This window comes from Leptodactylus fuscus, chromosome 2 (assembly GCF_031893055.1).
Source record: "Leptodactylus fuscus isolate aLepFus1 chromosome 2, aLepFus1.hap2, whole genome shotgun sequence".
NCBI classification, from domain to species: Eukaryota; Metazoa; Chordata; class Amphibia; order Anura; family Leptodactylidae; genus Leptodactylus; species Leptodactylus fuscus.
Genome location: NC_134266.1, coordinates 20779792 through 20794216, shown reverse-complemented (window position 1 = coordinate 20794216; position 14425 = coordinate 20779792). Strand labels below are relative to the sequence as shown.

Below are 14425 nucleotides of genomic sequence, written 5' to 3'. Positions count from 1 at the left end.
ATACAAGATACAAGATTCCCTAATCCACCTGCTGAGGACGTTATACATAGGTCATCATCTCTCCATTAAATTTCAGTCTAAAGGCTACACACTACATTTTGGCCATTTCTAACAGGGTATGGAAGACAATGCTATAGAGAATGACAAAAATCTAAATTTCACAAAGTAATTTCAGTTTGAGTCAAATTCTTTACACCAGATTGAAGATTCTGTGCAGCTGAAGCTTATGGACCTGTATACCTTCTGTGAGCTCAGCCATCTCTCTCCTCCTTATACAAGGATTCAGTGTGCACTGACACAGCCCTGAGTACTGGCACATAAGGTAATATCACTTCACTAGGCTTTAATTGTTTTTTCCAAGGCATTTGCTCATTTCTTGCTTCCGTCCGCGTTCTTCAAGCAGTTCATGGATGTTATACAAGAGCTCTGCGCCCCTGGCCCCATGCAACATGAGTCAGGGACACTGAGGTAGTTCCCAAAATGGAAGGATAGTCTGCCCTACCTGTCTTTAAGCTGTTTCTTTACCAAATCAATAGTAACAGGAGTCATCTCATTACTGGGAGTTTTGTAAGTGACAGAATTATCTGCTTTCTGAGATTTTGTCTCAGCAGCTCCATAGGCGGGGTAAGTATAAGGCATGTTGTAAGCGGAGCCGTAAGGTATTCCCTGGTATGTGCTGGGGTAGAACAAGTTATTTGCTTCTGCCGGCTGTGGGGCTTGAACCTGAAGACAAAGCAGAAATGCCAATCCATTACATCACAAATGGACGCAACATTACTTATCCTGTACTGATCCCCAGTTATATCCTGTATTATACTGAAGAGCTGCACTCACTATTCTGCTGGTACAGTCACTGTGTATATACATTACATTACTTATCCTGAGTTACATCCTGTATTATACTCCAGAGCTGCGCTCACTATTCTGCTGGTGCAGTCACTCTGTACATACATTACATTACTGATCCTGAGTTATATCCTGTATTATACTCCAGAGCTGCGCTCACTATTCTGCTGGTGCAGTCACTCTGTACATACATTACATTACTGATCCTGAGTTATATCCTGTATTATACTCCAGAGCTGTGCTCACTATTCTGCTGGTACAGTCACTGTGTACATACATTACATTACTTATCCTGTACTGATCCTGAGTTACATCCTGTATTATACTCCAGAGCTGTGCTCACTATTCTGCTGGTGCAGTCACTCTGTACATACATTACTGATCCTGAGTTATATCCTGTATTATACTCCAGAGCTGTGCTCACTATTCTGCTGGTGCAGTCACTCTGTACATACATTACTGATCCTGAGTTACATCCTGTATTATACTCCAGAGCTGTGCTCACTATTCTGCTGGTGCAGTCACTGTGTACATACATTACATTACTTATCCTGTACTGATCCTGAGTTACATCCTGTATTATACTCCAGAGCTGTGCTCACTATTCTGCTGGTGCAGTCACTCTGTACATACATTACATTACTTATCCTGTACTGATCCTGAGTTACATCCTGTATTATACTCCAGAGCTGTGCTCACTATTCTGCTGGTGCAGTCACTCTGTACATACATTACTGATCCTGAGTTACATCCTGTATTATACTCCAGAGCTGTGCTCACTATTCTGCTGGTGCAGTCACTCTGTACATACATTACTGATCCTGAGTTATATCCTGTATTATACTCCAGAGCTGTGCTCACTATTCTGCTGGTGCAGTCACTCTGTACATACATTACTGATCCTGAGTTACATCCTGTATTATACTCCAGAGCTGTGCTCACTATTCTGCTGGTGCAGTCACTCTGTACATACATTACTGATCCTGAGTTATATCCTGTATTATACTCCAGAGCTGTGCTCACTATTCTGCTGGTGCAGTCACTCTGTACATACATTACTGATCCTGAGTTACATCCTGTATTATACTCCAGAGCTGTGCTCACTATTCTGCTGGTGCAGTCACTCTGTACATACATTACTGATCCTGAGTTATATCCTGTATTATACTCCAGAGCTGCGCTCACTATTCTGCTGGTGCAGTCACTGTGTACATACATTACATTACTTATCCTGAGTTACATCCTGTATTATACTCCAGAGCTGCGCTCACTATTCTGCTGGTGCAGTCACTGTATACATACATTACTTATCCTGTACTGATCCTGAGTTATATCCTGTATTATACTCCAGAGCTGCACTCACTATTCTGCTGGTGCAGTCACTGTGTACATACATTACATTACTTATCCTGTACTGATCTTGAGTTACATCCTGTATTATACTCCAGAGCTGCGCTCACTATTCTGCTGGTGCAGTCACTGTGTACATACATTACATTACTTATCCTGTACTGATCCCGAGTTACATCCTGTATTATACTCCAGAGCTGCACTCACTATTCTGCTGGTGCAGTCACTGTGTACATACATTACATTACTTATCCTGTACTGATCCTGAGTTACATTCTCCACGTACTATAACACAAGATGGAACTAAAGAGCAATAAAAGATAATATACAGTATTTACAAGCTTATTAAACTTTATATAGGCAACTTAAACATGCGCAGCCGAGATATTGTCCAAGACTGGACTTGCTCTGCCCTATAAACGTCAAGGACTATGAGCTGTCTATGTAACAGAATATGGAGGTATGTGGCAGTACATTTCACTTATCAGCCATGCCGCACCAGCATGATGTCTCCAGAGATATAGAGAGACAATTATTACTACATGCCTGTGGTATGCTGATTCCCTTCCGTATTTGTTCCTGTTCCCATCGGCTGATCTCTTCATCTTGCTCCCCTGTCGCTAGAGCTTCGTCGTCGCTGCCCTCAATACCTGGCAGGGAGACAAGGAACACAGAGACTCATGAAACAGACAAGTTACAACTCTGTGCAGTGACACAATGAAACCTCACAGAACACTTACAAGCCAGAAATTATGCTGCAGCAAACTAAATGTCTGACTCGCAACATAAAATTAACCCCTTAGGGATGCAGCAGAGTTTGGGTGTGAAGATCTTTAAAGGGATTCTACCATTAAAAACTTTTTTTTGTAGATAGGCTATTCGTCTCTTACCTTTAGATGTGATCTCCGCCGCGCCGTTCCTTAGAAATACCGGTTTTTACCGGTATGTAAATTAGTTCTCTCGCAGCGATGGGGGAGGGCCCCAGTGCTGGAAATGCGATGGGGGCGTCCCCACTGCTGCTCGAAAACAGGCTCCAGCGACGCCTCTATCTTCTGCTGGATCCTCCCCTTCTTTCTTAGTCTTTCTTCGGCGTCACCTCCAACGCCTGCGCAGTTGGCTCTGCCAGTGAGACACTAGTAGAGCCAACTGCGCATGCCCGGGGCCATAGTTCCAACGCCGCAATTGCGCGCATGCGCAGTCGGCTCTACTAGTGTCTCACTGGCAGAGCCAACTGCGCAGGTATCGGAGGTGACGCCAAAGAAAGACGAAGAAAGGAGGGGAGGATCCAGCAGAAGAGAGTCGTCGCTGGAGCCCACTTTCTAGCAGCACTGGGGCCCGCCCCCATCGCTGCGAGAGAACTAATTTGCATACCGGTAAAAAACGGTATTTCTAAGGAACGGCACGGCGGAGATCACATCTAAAGGTAAGAGACAAATAGCCTTTCTAAAGACTATTCCGACGTCTTATCTACAAAAAAAAAAAAAAAAGTTTTTAATGGTAGAATCCCTTTAAGTTTTTTTTTACGTCTCTGTACGGACAGTCAAGGGGCATAGCTTCTGGAAGTGTTAAAGCAGGGGTAGGGAACGTACGGCTCTCCAGCTGTTGCAAAACTACAACTCCCAGCATGCATACTGGCTCTGCTGTTCTGGGAACTCCCATGGAAGTGAATGGAGCATGCTGGGAGTTGTAGTTTCACAGCAGCTGGAGAGCCAAAGGTTCCCTACCCCTGCGTTAAAGGGATCCTATCAGTCAGACAATTTTTTGTGGGTACCACGTCGGAATAGCCTTAAGAAAGGCTATTCGTCTCCTACCTTTCATCATTTTCTCCGTACCACCATTCGCCTACAATCCCGGTATGTAAATTAGCTCTTGCAGCACTGGGGGTGGGCCCCAGCGCTCAGACAGCACTGGGGGCGTCCACAATGCTGTGAGAGAACTCTCTTCAGCGCCACCGCCTCTTCTTCAGCAGCGTCAGCGTGGCTTGTAACTTCTAAGGCCTCGGGCAGAGCTGACTGCACACACCCACAGGCCACGAGAAAATGGCCGATTGCACAGTACTGTAAGCGGCCATTTTCTCGTGGCCTGAGGGCATGAGCACTCTGCTCTGCCCAAGGCCTTAGAAGTTACAAGCCACTGCCGGAAGAAGAGGCTGAAGATAATGCTGCTGAAGAAGAGGAGGCGGTGCTGGAGAGTTCTCTCGCAGCATTGGGGACGCCCCCAGTGCTGCGAGAGAGCCCATTTACATACTGAGAAATACTGGGATTGTAGGCGAACGGCGGCGTGCAGAAAACGACGAAAGGTCGGAGACGAATAGGCTTTCTTAAGGCTATTCCGACGTGGTACCTACAAAAAAATTGTGTCTGACTGATAGGATCCCTTTAAATTGGATAGGACATCAATTGAAAATCAGTGGGGTGTCTGACAACCAGGACCCCCACTATGGGCTGTCTGAAGAGACCTCAGCCTCTTCACTATATACAGAGTACAGCGCCACACATTTGTATAGTGGCTGTGCTTGGTATCACAGCTCAGTCCATTCACTTGAATGAGACTGAGCTGCAATCAGGCCACATGACCAATGAATAATAATAATAATAATAATAATAATAATAATACATAATGAACGTGAAATCACATAATGGCCTGGCTTCATGGGGATCCTAAGGGGAGGTCATCATTTAAGAAAAAATAAACACATGAGCAAGAAAGGATTAAATCGTGTTAGGCTTAAACGCCTTCCATACCAATAAGTGCAGCACATACCAATTTCCTCAGCGATCTTCTGCCTTTGCGATTTCTCTCGGACTGAGAAGATTATTCGTCGCTTTTCATCGTCATCTTCGTCATCGCTGGCATCGTTCTCATCCTCACGCACCAGGCGACTTTTCCCACCGTCCACGTCGATGGACGGGACGTCTCCGAGCTCACGAGCCATTTGTCTCTTCTTCCGAGCGGCGTGGATAAAAGCAGCATCTGGAATCTCTCCTGAAAGTTGAGGAAAAGATAAATTTGTGACAAGATAGGCGCAGCATCTGATGTGAAGCCCTGACATAGGAGACCGCAAATCACAGTAAAAAACCCGGGTCGCCAAATCACTAGCCCCATGGTGGCCATTATGATTTATGTCCTTTAAACACGTCTACCAGTTTAGGGGAGACGAGCTGCCATCAGAGTCTGCAGCGCTCTGCCTATTCAGGACATATACAGCCATAGCCCAGACCAGCGTGCATGTGGTTTGAGGAGGTGTTTTGGGATAGTTCGCTATATCATGTGTATGGCCCGTCTTACACAACAACGCAATGCCGTGTGAATGTTAGCCATAGGTCGTCTGCACTTGTGCTTTTACCTGGTCGTAACACATTTAAAGAGGACAGAGAGTTGGCGAAAGAGCCGGCTTTGGGTTTTTCGTCTTCTTTCTCACTTTCTACCTCCATCTCCTCCTCGCCCAGATCGCTGCTGGCAGTCACTTCCTCCTGGTTGTTATCTTTGGAGGTGGCGTTCCTGCCGGATTGCTGGTCCCCGGCTGAAAATAACATAGAAACCAAATATGAGAGGAGATGACATCACACGCAGATACAGGGAGATGTTGAGGATTTTCCAGCATGGAATGGCAGGTGAAAATCTGTGGGTGTAGTATGAGATGAGCGAACACTGTTCGGATCAGCCGATCCGAACAGCACGCTCCCATAGAAATGAATGGAAGCACCTTCCATTCATTTCTATGGGAGCGTGCTGTGAGCGTGCTGTTCGGAACAGTGTTCGCTCATCTCTAGAGATTATGTAATCTCATTCACACACACTCTGTAAATGTCACGTCATACCATGTAATAAGAACGGGTGCGGGCAAGTAACCCAGACACGTGCATGAGATTAACCATTAGTAGCCCAAATCCTACTGACACAGCTATAACAAGACTCCTGACCGCAGCGAGGTGATGACTTATCCCAGGTTAAGGAATAAGTGTCCGGGTGCCGGGACTTCCACCAATCATGAGAACGGTACTCTGATTTAAAGAGGACCTTTCACCGATTTGGGCACAGGCAGTTCTATATACTGCTGGAAAGCCGACAGTGCGCTGAATTCAGGGCACTGTTGGCTTTCCCTATCTGTGCCCCGGGTAAAGAGCTATCGGTCCCGGTACCGTAGCTCTTTACAGTCAGAAGGACATTTCTGACAGTCTGTCAGGAACGTCCTTCTTCAAAGCAGCGCCAATAGCACTGTACAGTGTGAGCGGGGAGGAACGCCCCCTCCCTCTGCTCACAGTGCTCATCCATAGACGAGTATTATCAGGAGGGAAGGGGGCGTTCCTCCCCACTCAAATAAGGGATTTTTTATTTTATTTTTTTTTTGCACTATCTTATGGGAGAAACAGTCTATGGCACAGCTTGTAGGGGGCGCTGAGTGCTACAATCTCCAGCACCTATACCCTGACATTACTAGGAGGATTTGGTGCTGTTGTCATCCTCTAATACAGTAGTAAAGATTATAATGAATTCCATGTAACTTCAGTGAACCTCCGCTTACCATCTAGTCCATAGACCACCTCAGATCTGGGCCGGAATTTTTCCAGGTCTTCTTTATATTCTTTTTTAAGCAGTTTTACAATTTTCTTGCTGTGATTCGATTTCTTCACTTTAAATACCTCGCCGTCTATACAGGAAAAAAAAAACGAAAAGACATTTATTGTATCGATGTAGATGTCAGAGAAGAGCCCCTCACGTGACCACTGAGACCAATGAGCAGAACTCAGGAAGAGACCTGGGAGGTGCCAGGAGGACCCCAGAGCATCAGGACAGGCGAGTAAGCGGGATTTTGTTTGCACCGCCTACAGCTGATTTAAATAGTTAAAAGGGGTTGTCCATTTATTCTATTTTTTCAGTGGCTTCTCCAGGACTACTCCATACTGGATTTTTGACGAACTCCAAAAGCAAATCTGAACTCTGCCTTACACGACCGTGTTTCAGCCATGAAACTTTGTCTGATTTACCAGCTCAACCAGCAAGTCATGGGAGGGACTCCTAGTATAATAGTTACCTATGCTGCCAGGAGTCCCTGCCTATAATCCCTACAGGACAGTATGTTGGGGGAGGGTCTCCTAGTATAATAGTTACCTACAGTGTTGGCCAAAAGTATTGGCCCCCCCACAATTCTGTCAGATAATACTCAGTTTCTTCCAGACAATGATTACAAGCACAAACTCTTTGGTAATATCTTCATTTATTTTTCTTGCAATGAAAAAACACAAAAGAGAATGAAAAAAAAAGTCAAATCATTGATCATTTTACACAAAACTCCAAAAATGGGCCGGACAGAAGTATTGGCGCCCTCAGCCTAATACTTGGTAGCACAACCTTTAGACACAATAACTGCGCACAACCGCGGTAACCATCAATGAGTTTCTTACAAGGCTCTGCTGGAATCTTAGACCATTCTTCTTTGGCAAACTGCTCCAGGTCCCCCCTGAGATGTGAGGGGGGCCTTCTCCAAACTGCCACCAAGAGACCTCCCCTCCCCCACAGGTGTTTTATGGGATTCAGGGCTGGACTCATTGCTGCCACTTTACAAGTCTCCAGGGCTTTCTCTCACCACCATTTTCTAGTGCTGACCTGAAGTGTGTTTTGGGTCATTGTCCTGCTGGAAGAGCCCTGACCTCTGAGGGAGACCCAGCTTTCTCACACTGGGCCCTACATTATGCTGCACAATGTGTTGGTCGTCTTCAGACTTCATAATGCCATGCACACGGTCAAGCAGTCCAGTGCCAGAGGCAGCAAAGCAACCCCAAAACATCAGGGAACCTCCGCCATGTCTGACTGTAGGGGGCGTCTTCTTCTCTTTGAAGGCCTCTTTTTTTCCCTGTAAACTCTATGTTGATGCCTTTTGCTACTTTTGTCTCATCTGACCAGAGAACATTCTTCCAGAACGGCTTTGGCTTTCTCAGGTAAGTTTTGGCAAACTCCAGCCTGGCTTTTTTATGTCTGTGGGTAAGAAGTGGGGTCTTCCTGGGTCTCCTACCATACAGTCCCTTCTCATTCAGACGCTGACACTGGATAGTACGGGGTGACACTGTTGTATCCTCGGACTGCAGGGCGGCTTGAACTTGTTTGGATATTAGTCGAGATTCTTTATCCGCCATCCGCACAATCTTGCGTTGAAATCTCTCGTCAATATTTCTTTTCCGTCCACATCTAGGGAGGTTAGCCACAGTGCCATGGGCTTTACACTTCTTGATGACACTGCGCACGGTAGACACAGGAACATTCAGGTCTTTGGAGATGGACTTGTAGCTTTGAGATTGCTCATGCTTCCTCACAATTTTTCTTCTCAGGTTCTCAGACAGTTCTTTGGTCTTCTTTCTTTTCTCCTTGCTCAATGTGGTACACACAAGGACACAGGACAGAGGTTGAGTCAACTTTAATCCATTTCAACTGGCTGCAAGTGTGATTTAGTTATTGCCACCACCTGTTAGGTGCCTCAGGTAAGTAACAGGTGCTGTTAATTACACAAATTACAGAAGCATCACATGATTTTTAAAACAGTGCCAATACTTTTGTCCACCCGCTTTTTTATGTTTGGTGTGGGATTATATCCAATTTGGCTTTTTGACAATTCTTTTTGTGGTTTTCCATTGAAGACAAATTAAATGAAGATAATACCAAAGAATGTGTGATTGCAATCATTTTCTGGAAGGAAATGAGTATTATCTGACAGAATTGAGGGTGCCAATACTTTTGGCCAACACTGTATTGCTGCCACGAGTCCCTGCCTATAATCCCTACAGGACAGTATGTCGGTGGGACACAGATAACTCTACCACTAGGACTCCCTTTCCGCTATACTGCTCAGGCTGGTAAATCCGGCCAACACATAAACAGAGTTTCACGCCTGAAAGAGAGTTACACAAAGCATAAAATAAATCTCTAGCAGCTTTTCAGATTGCACCCTGCCCTACCGTGCCCTAAATGTGGCAGAAATCCGGCAAATTTTCACCATAGATTTCAAGGGGCTTTCAGGCTCCAAATGAGGATCATCAATTTATTCTCTGTGGGGTCCGACACCCAGACCACCGTGCAGACAGAAAGAGCTGCGCCTGTCCAAGTAATATGAGTGACTGCAGCTCACCAGAATTGCCGCTATATAGTGGATGAGGCTGCGCCATCCTATTACTTGACTAGACCCAGCACTGCACGCACCGCCCATACACTGCGATTACCAGAACAGGTGACACGAGCAGGGTCCAGGTGTCACAACACGACCCAATACGCTTGTAGAGATGGTCATGTCACAGTATCTCAAAATTTGCAAAGTTATCAGAATCTCTTTAAAGGGATCCTAACATTACAACTCAATTTTTTCTGCCTACCACATAAGAATAGCCTTAAGAAAGGCTTTTCTTCTCCTACCTTTAGATGTCTTCACCGCACCACCGTTCCGTAGAAATCCCGATTTTCGTCGGTATGCAAATGAGTTCTGTCGCAGCACTGGGGGCGTCCCCAATGCTGCGAGAGAAATCTCCTGCACCACCCCATCTTCTGGAACGGGTCTTCTTCCGGCGGTGGCTTCAAACTTCTAGGCCTCGGGCAGTCAACTGCGCTTGCCTGCTGGCCACAAGAAAATGGCCGCTTACACAGTATTGTAAGCGGCCATTTTCTTGTGGCCATGGGGGCATGCGCAGTCGGCTTTGCCCTTGGCCTAGAAGTTTGAAGCCACCGCCGGAAGAAGACCCGTTCCAGAAGATGGGGTGGTGCAGGAGATTTCTCTCGCAGCATTGGGGACGCCCCTAGTGTGGTTTGAGCGCTGGGCCCGCCCCCAGTGCTGCGAGAGAACTCATCTGCATACCGACGAAAACTGGGATTTCTACAGAACGGCGGCGCGGAGAAGACATCTAAAGGTACGAGAAGACTAGACTTTCTTAAGGCAATTCCTACATGTTAGTCACAAAAAAAATTGTCTTTTAATGATAGGAAAAAAATAGAAATTTTAAATTAATTTTTTAAATCTATTTAAAAATTGCCTCAGGGGGTTAAGCAGCCGGACGCCAGCAAAGGTCTGCACGCCGGCCGCTTCCATTCATTCCTATGGGTACGTGCTATTGTACTCACTCATCTCTAATAGGATCCCTTTAATGACTTGCAATGAAGATGCTGCTAACACCATGTTCACATTTGTACCCTGTTTCCGTCAGAGAAGCAAAGCAGCGAGCACCAATGCGGCCCAGTGTACCCCGATAACCTGTTAGGTGTCCGTTCTCTTAAACTGAAAAATTTTTTGGGACCTGCTGTGTTTTTCGGCTATTACTACAAAGGAGACACCAATCCAGCAGTCGCGTGGCCCCTCAGACTGAATTCACACCCTGTAGAGTTGCATTAGCGGCAAAAGCATCAATTTCTGCAACCACAGTCACAGAGACATCTGCATTGTGTGAATAAGCCCTTATCAGATTATTGCAAAGGCAAGGTATCGGCGACCCATGACAACCAATCAGAAGCAGGGACCTTGCCGGTTGCTATGGGTTACTGCCATTCTCCATTGTGCTCCTATCTGCCCCTGCTTTGTATTGGTGCGGTTTTGTTGCGGTTTTGTGCTATAAGACGCAGCTCACCATCCTCCTCGTCGTGGAAGCTGAGCAGGGCTGCGGCCTTGGGCACCCCGGGGACCGGCTCCTTGGCCGCTTTCCGTGCCTTGTTTCCCTGGAGGCCGCCGTCACTCAGGAAGAGGCCCGGGATGGAGGGCGGCTCGGCGGGAAGGCTCTCCGCCTGCTCCACCGCCATGGCCTCCTCGTGCTCCCGCTCTTCTTCCTCGGAGTCATTCCGCTTCCTCACGTTGACCCGTCGCACCTTCCTGAACATGGTGAACAGAGAACGGCCGCACACAGAGCACTGCAGCCCTCAGAGCTGCCCGCCCGGAGCACGGCACACACAGCACTGGGCTCACAGGGGAAAGTCACAGCGACACCTGCTGTAGGGCGGTGTAAATAGCAAGGATGGACAGGCAGACAAAGGTAAGGGTGACACCTAGTGGCTAGGAGACGGCATGCACCGAGACACCTAGCTGTGAGGAAATAATGACATCTAGCGAGTGATAGTGGTATTGCAACATAGGCATTTGCTCACAAAGCAAATAAGGAAGCCAGAGCGTCCCCTAGCGAAGAAGTGAAGTATTGTGAAGGCTGATTCAGTCAATTCAATATCATTACGGATTCCACCTTAAAGGGGTTGTCCCATAACAAGGATCCTATCTATACTGGCAACTGCTAGTCTATGTGAATATAAGACTTTTCCTAAATACATTGCTTTATCAAAACTGCTATCTTAATTTATTCACTTCAGTGTTTACACTGGCCCTTGGGATTATCTGCTCATTTCCCAAGTGAGGTAGCTGCCTGCTCTCAGGGGGGGGAGGGATGGACTGACAAGCAATGGAGCTCCTCATATAGGGGAGGGGGAGGTGAGAGCTCCGGGATTACTGTGCTGTCTATCTTCAGCTTTTCCACTTATCAGCCAGTTTAATTGAATTTGGCTGATAAGGGCTGAGATAAGGAGTCCGTTACCTCTGTATGTAATGTAAGCTGACTCAAATCCAGCTCTACTACACCAGTTCCACATCAGCGTCATACTGTGGATCATAGCAGATAGCAGAGCAAGTGAAACCCCGCCCACCAATGTGCAAGAAATCTAGGAAGTGAAGAGAGTACAGAGCCTTCAGGCTGCAGAACAAGAGTTATGGGAATATCCCTTTAAAATACGCTCCAAATTCTGCCTCCGTAAAAACCTCCTGGCTTATTTTGGTCCTGAAAAAAAAAAGCTTCCTAATTAGCAAGCGGTTTTTTGACCTTGAGGCGTTTTTTGGAGCTTTTTCTGGATTAGTTTTTGGTACAAACTGCTTCAGAAAACAGCAGGCGATTTTCCACTCCCCTAAAGTGAATGGACTGTAAAAAAAAAAAAAAAAGCTAGGCGTTTTCAGTCGCTGGTTTTTTTTGCAAAAAACACTAGGCATTTTTTGCTTCCCATTCACTTTTATTGCTTTCCTCAGACGCAATCCGCCTGAAGAAAAGTCATGTCGCTTCTTTTTTCTGCTAGCAGTTTCCATAGACCATCCATTGTATGGAGGTTTGAGGTGAAATCCGCTGTCAAAATCTGCCTCATTGCCCCCTGTGTGAATTAGGGAATCAGCCCCAGATTAGAAAGGGACTAGCTTCACACGGCGGGAAATGAAGAGAAATTCCTCCGCCGTCCTATTCGCAGTACATTAGCGTTCCATTGCGGTTTTCTTTTTGCTGATTAGTCCTGGATGAATAATCGCCAGGGACTCTCAAGCAGCGAGATTGAGCAGGACACAGATTTTTTTCCACGTCATACTATGATCTCAAACAATGGGAGGCAGATTCGAGGTGGCTGAAATGGCAGAAAATGAAGAGGAATTCTGCTCCATTTTCCCCCCCAGGCTACCCGCGATGCTAATGCAGGGCTTCAGCGTTCCATACTTTCCACTGCTGAGTAGGTCCAGATGAACTTACCCTAAGGGCCCATTCACACGGGCACAGAGGGGGTGGATTATGGCGCGGAATCCACGTCATAATCCGCCCCCTCACAATGGTGGTCTATGGAGACCGCCAGGCCTTTCTTCAGACGGATTCTGCGGCTCGATGAGCCATGGTGTCCACCTGGCGGCAGCAACCTCCGGAGTTGGCTTGAATGAATGGGAAGGGGGAAGCTGCAATCACAACAGTTGTGGCAGGCGGGTTTTGACCAGAGAGTGACGCAGTCCCCCTTGGTGACAAAATCCGCCCCCGCCCCCCGTGTGAACTAGCCCTTAGTGTCATACTTGATCTTCAGGCTGATTCCTCCTGATAACTCCCATTGAAGTAAATGGGAGACAGAAAATACGGCCTGGCAGGTGCAGAATGTGACGTGGATTTTGATGTAGAATTTGGAAAAACAGAAAGATCAGCTTCAAATTTCTGAAGCTTAAAGGGATCCTATCATTAAAACTTATTTTTTTCTCACTACCATGTAGGAATAGCCTTAAGAAAGACTATTCTTCTCCTACCTTTAGATATCTTCTCCGTGCCGCCATTCAGTATATAATCCGGTTTTCATCGGTATGTAAATGAGTTCTCTCGCAGCACTGGCGGCGTCCCCAATGCTGCCAGAGAACTCTCCGGCACCGCCTCTATCTTCATCAGGAACAGGGTCTTCACCGCGTCTTCTTCCGGGGGTTGGCTTCAAACTTCTAGGGCAAAGCCGACTGCGCATGCCTGTCGGCCACAAGAAAAATGGCCGCTTATGCAGTATTTCAAGGCGGCGCGGAGAAGACATCTAAAGGTAGGAGAAAAATATCCTTTTTTAAGGCTATTCCTACAGGGTAGTGAGAAAAAATTAAGTTTTAATGATAGAATCTAGAGATGAGCGAACAGCGTTCGATCGAGTACATGTTAGATCGGATATCAGGTTGTTCGAGATGTTCGATTCCAGTCGAACACCAGGTGGCAAACTCACTAAAATGTCGATCCCCCTCCCACCTTCCCTAGCGCTTTTTTTGCACCAATAACTGCGCAGGTGAGGTGGGACAGGAACTACAACAACGGAGGCATTGAAAAAAAAATCAGAAAAAGTAATTGGCTGCCGAAATCAGGTGACCTCCAATTTATATGAATGGTGGATTTAATATCCAGTTTATATGAGACTGTGAACTATGTGACTGTGAGACAGGGACAGATGTACAGGCAGGGTTAGCTAGGGATTACCTATATTTAGGGGGGAATGTTACTCACCCAGCTCTTTGGGGCTCTATCTGGTTGGGATCCCTGTCAGCTTGCGATATGCGGGAGCTGACTTTTTCCCATCAGAAAGCATTGACCAGAGTTGATTGGCCGAATGTCATACAGAGTACAGCATTCGGCCAATCAAAACCAGCGTTGATTGGCCGAATGCTGTACTCTGTATGGCATTCGGCCAATCAACGCTGGTTAATGCATTCCTATGCCGAGATGTAGCAGTGCTGGCCGTGCACTCAGCTTGGCTACATCGGAGATGCAGCCAAGCTGAACACACGGCCAGCACTGCTACACCGGAGATGTGAACACTGCTGTACACTCAGCTTTTGCTGAGATGCAGCAAAGCTGAGTGTGAAGCAGGGTTCAGCGCACACTCAGCCTGCTACATCTCTGATGCAGCAAACCTGAGAGTGCAGCAGGTTTCAGCGCATCTCTGATGCAGCAGAGTTGAGTGT

At 46.7% G+C, this 14425-nt stretch overlaps 1 protein-coding gene across 1 annotated transcript in view; it reads right to left on the bottom strand.

The window, feature by feature from the left end:
• The window catches only part of PAXBP1 (PAX3 and PAX7 binding protein 1), a 29314-nt gene extending 18205 nt beyond the window's left edge, over positions 1-11109 (bottom strand). The window contains exons 1-6 of the mRNA XM_075263462.1: positions 10797-11109; positions 6722-6847; positions 5543-5719; positions 4960-5181; positions 2743-2846; positions 503-723 (exon numbers count right to left, since the gene is read on the bottom strand). Coding sequence (XP_075119563.1) covers positions 503-723; positions 2743-2846; positions 4960-5181; positions 5543-5719; positions 6722-6847; positions 10797-11043 — 1097 coding nt within the window. The 5' untranslated portion in view covers positions 11044-11109. The remainder of the gene's footprint in view (positions 1-502; positions 724-2742; positions 2847-4959; positions 5182-5542; positions 5720-6721; positions 6848-10796) is intronic.
• Between the last annotated feature and the right edge of the window lie 3316 nt (positions 11110-14425).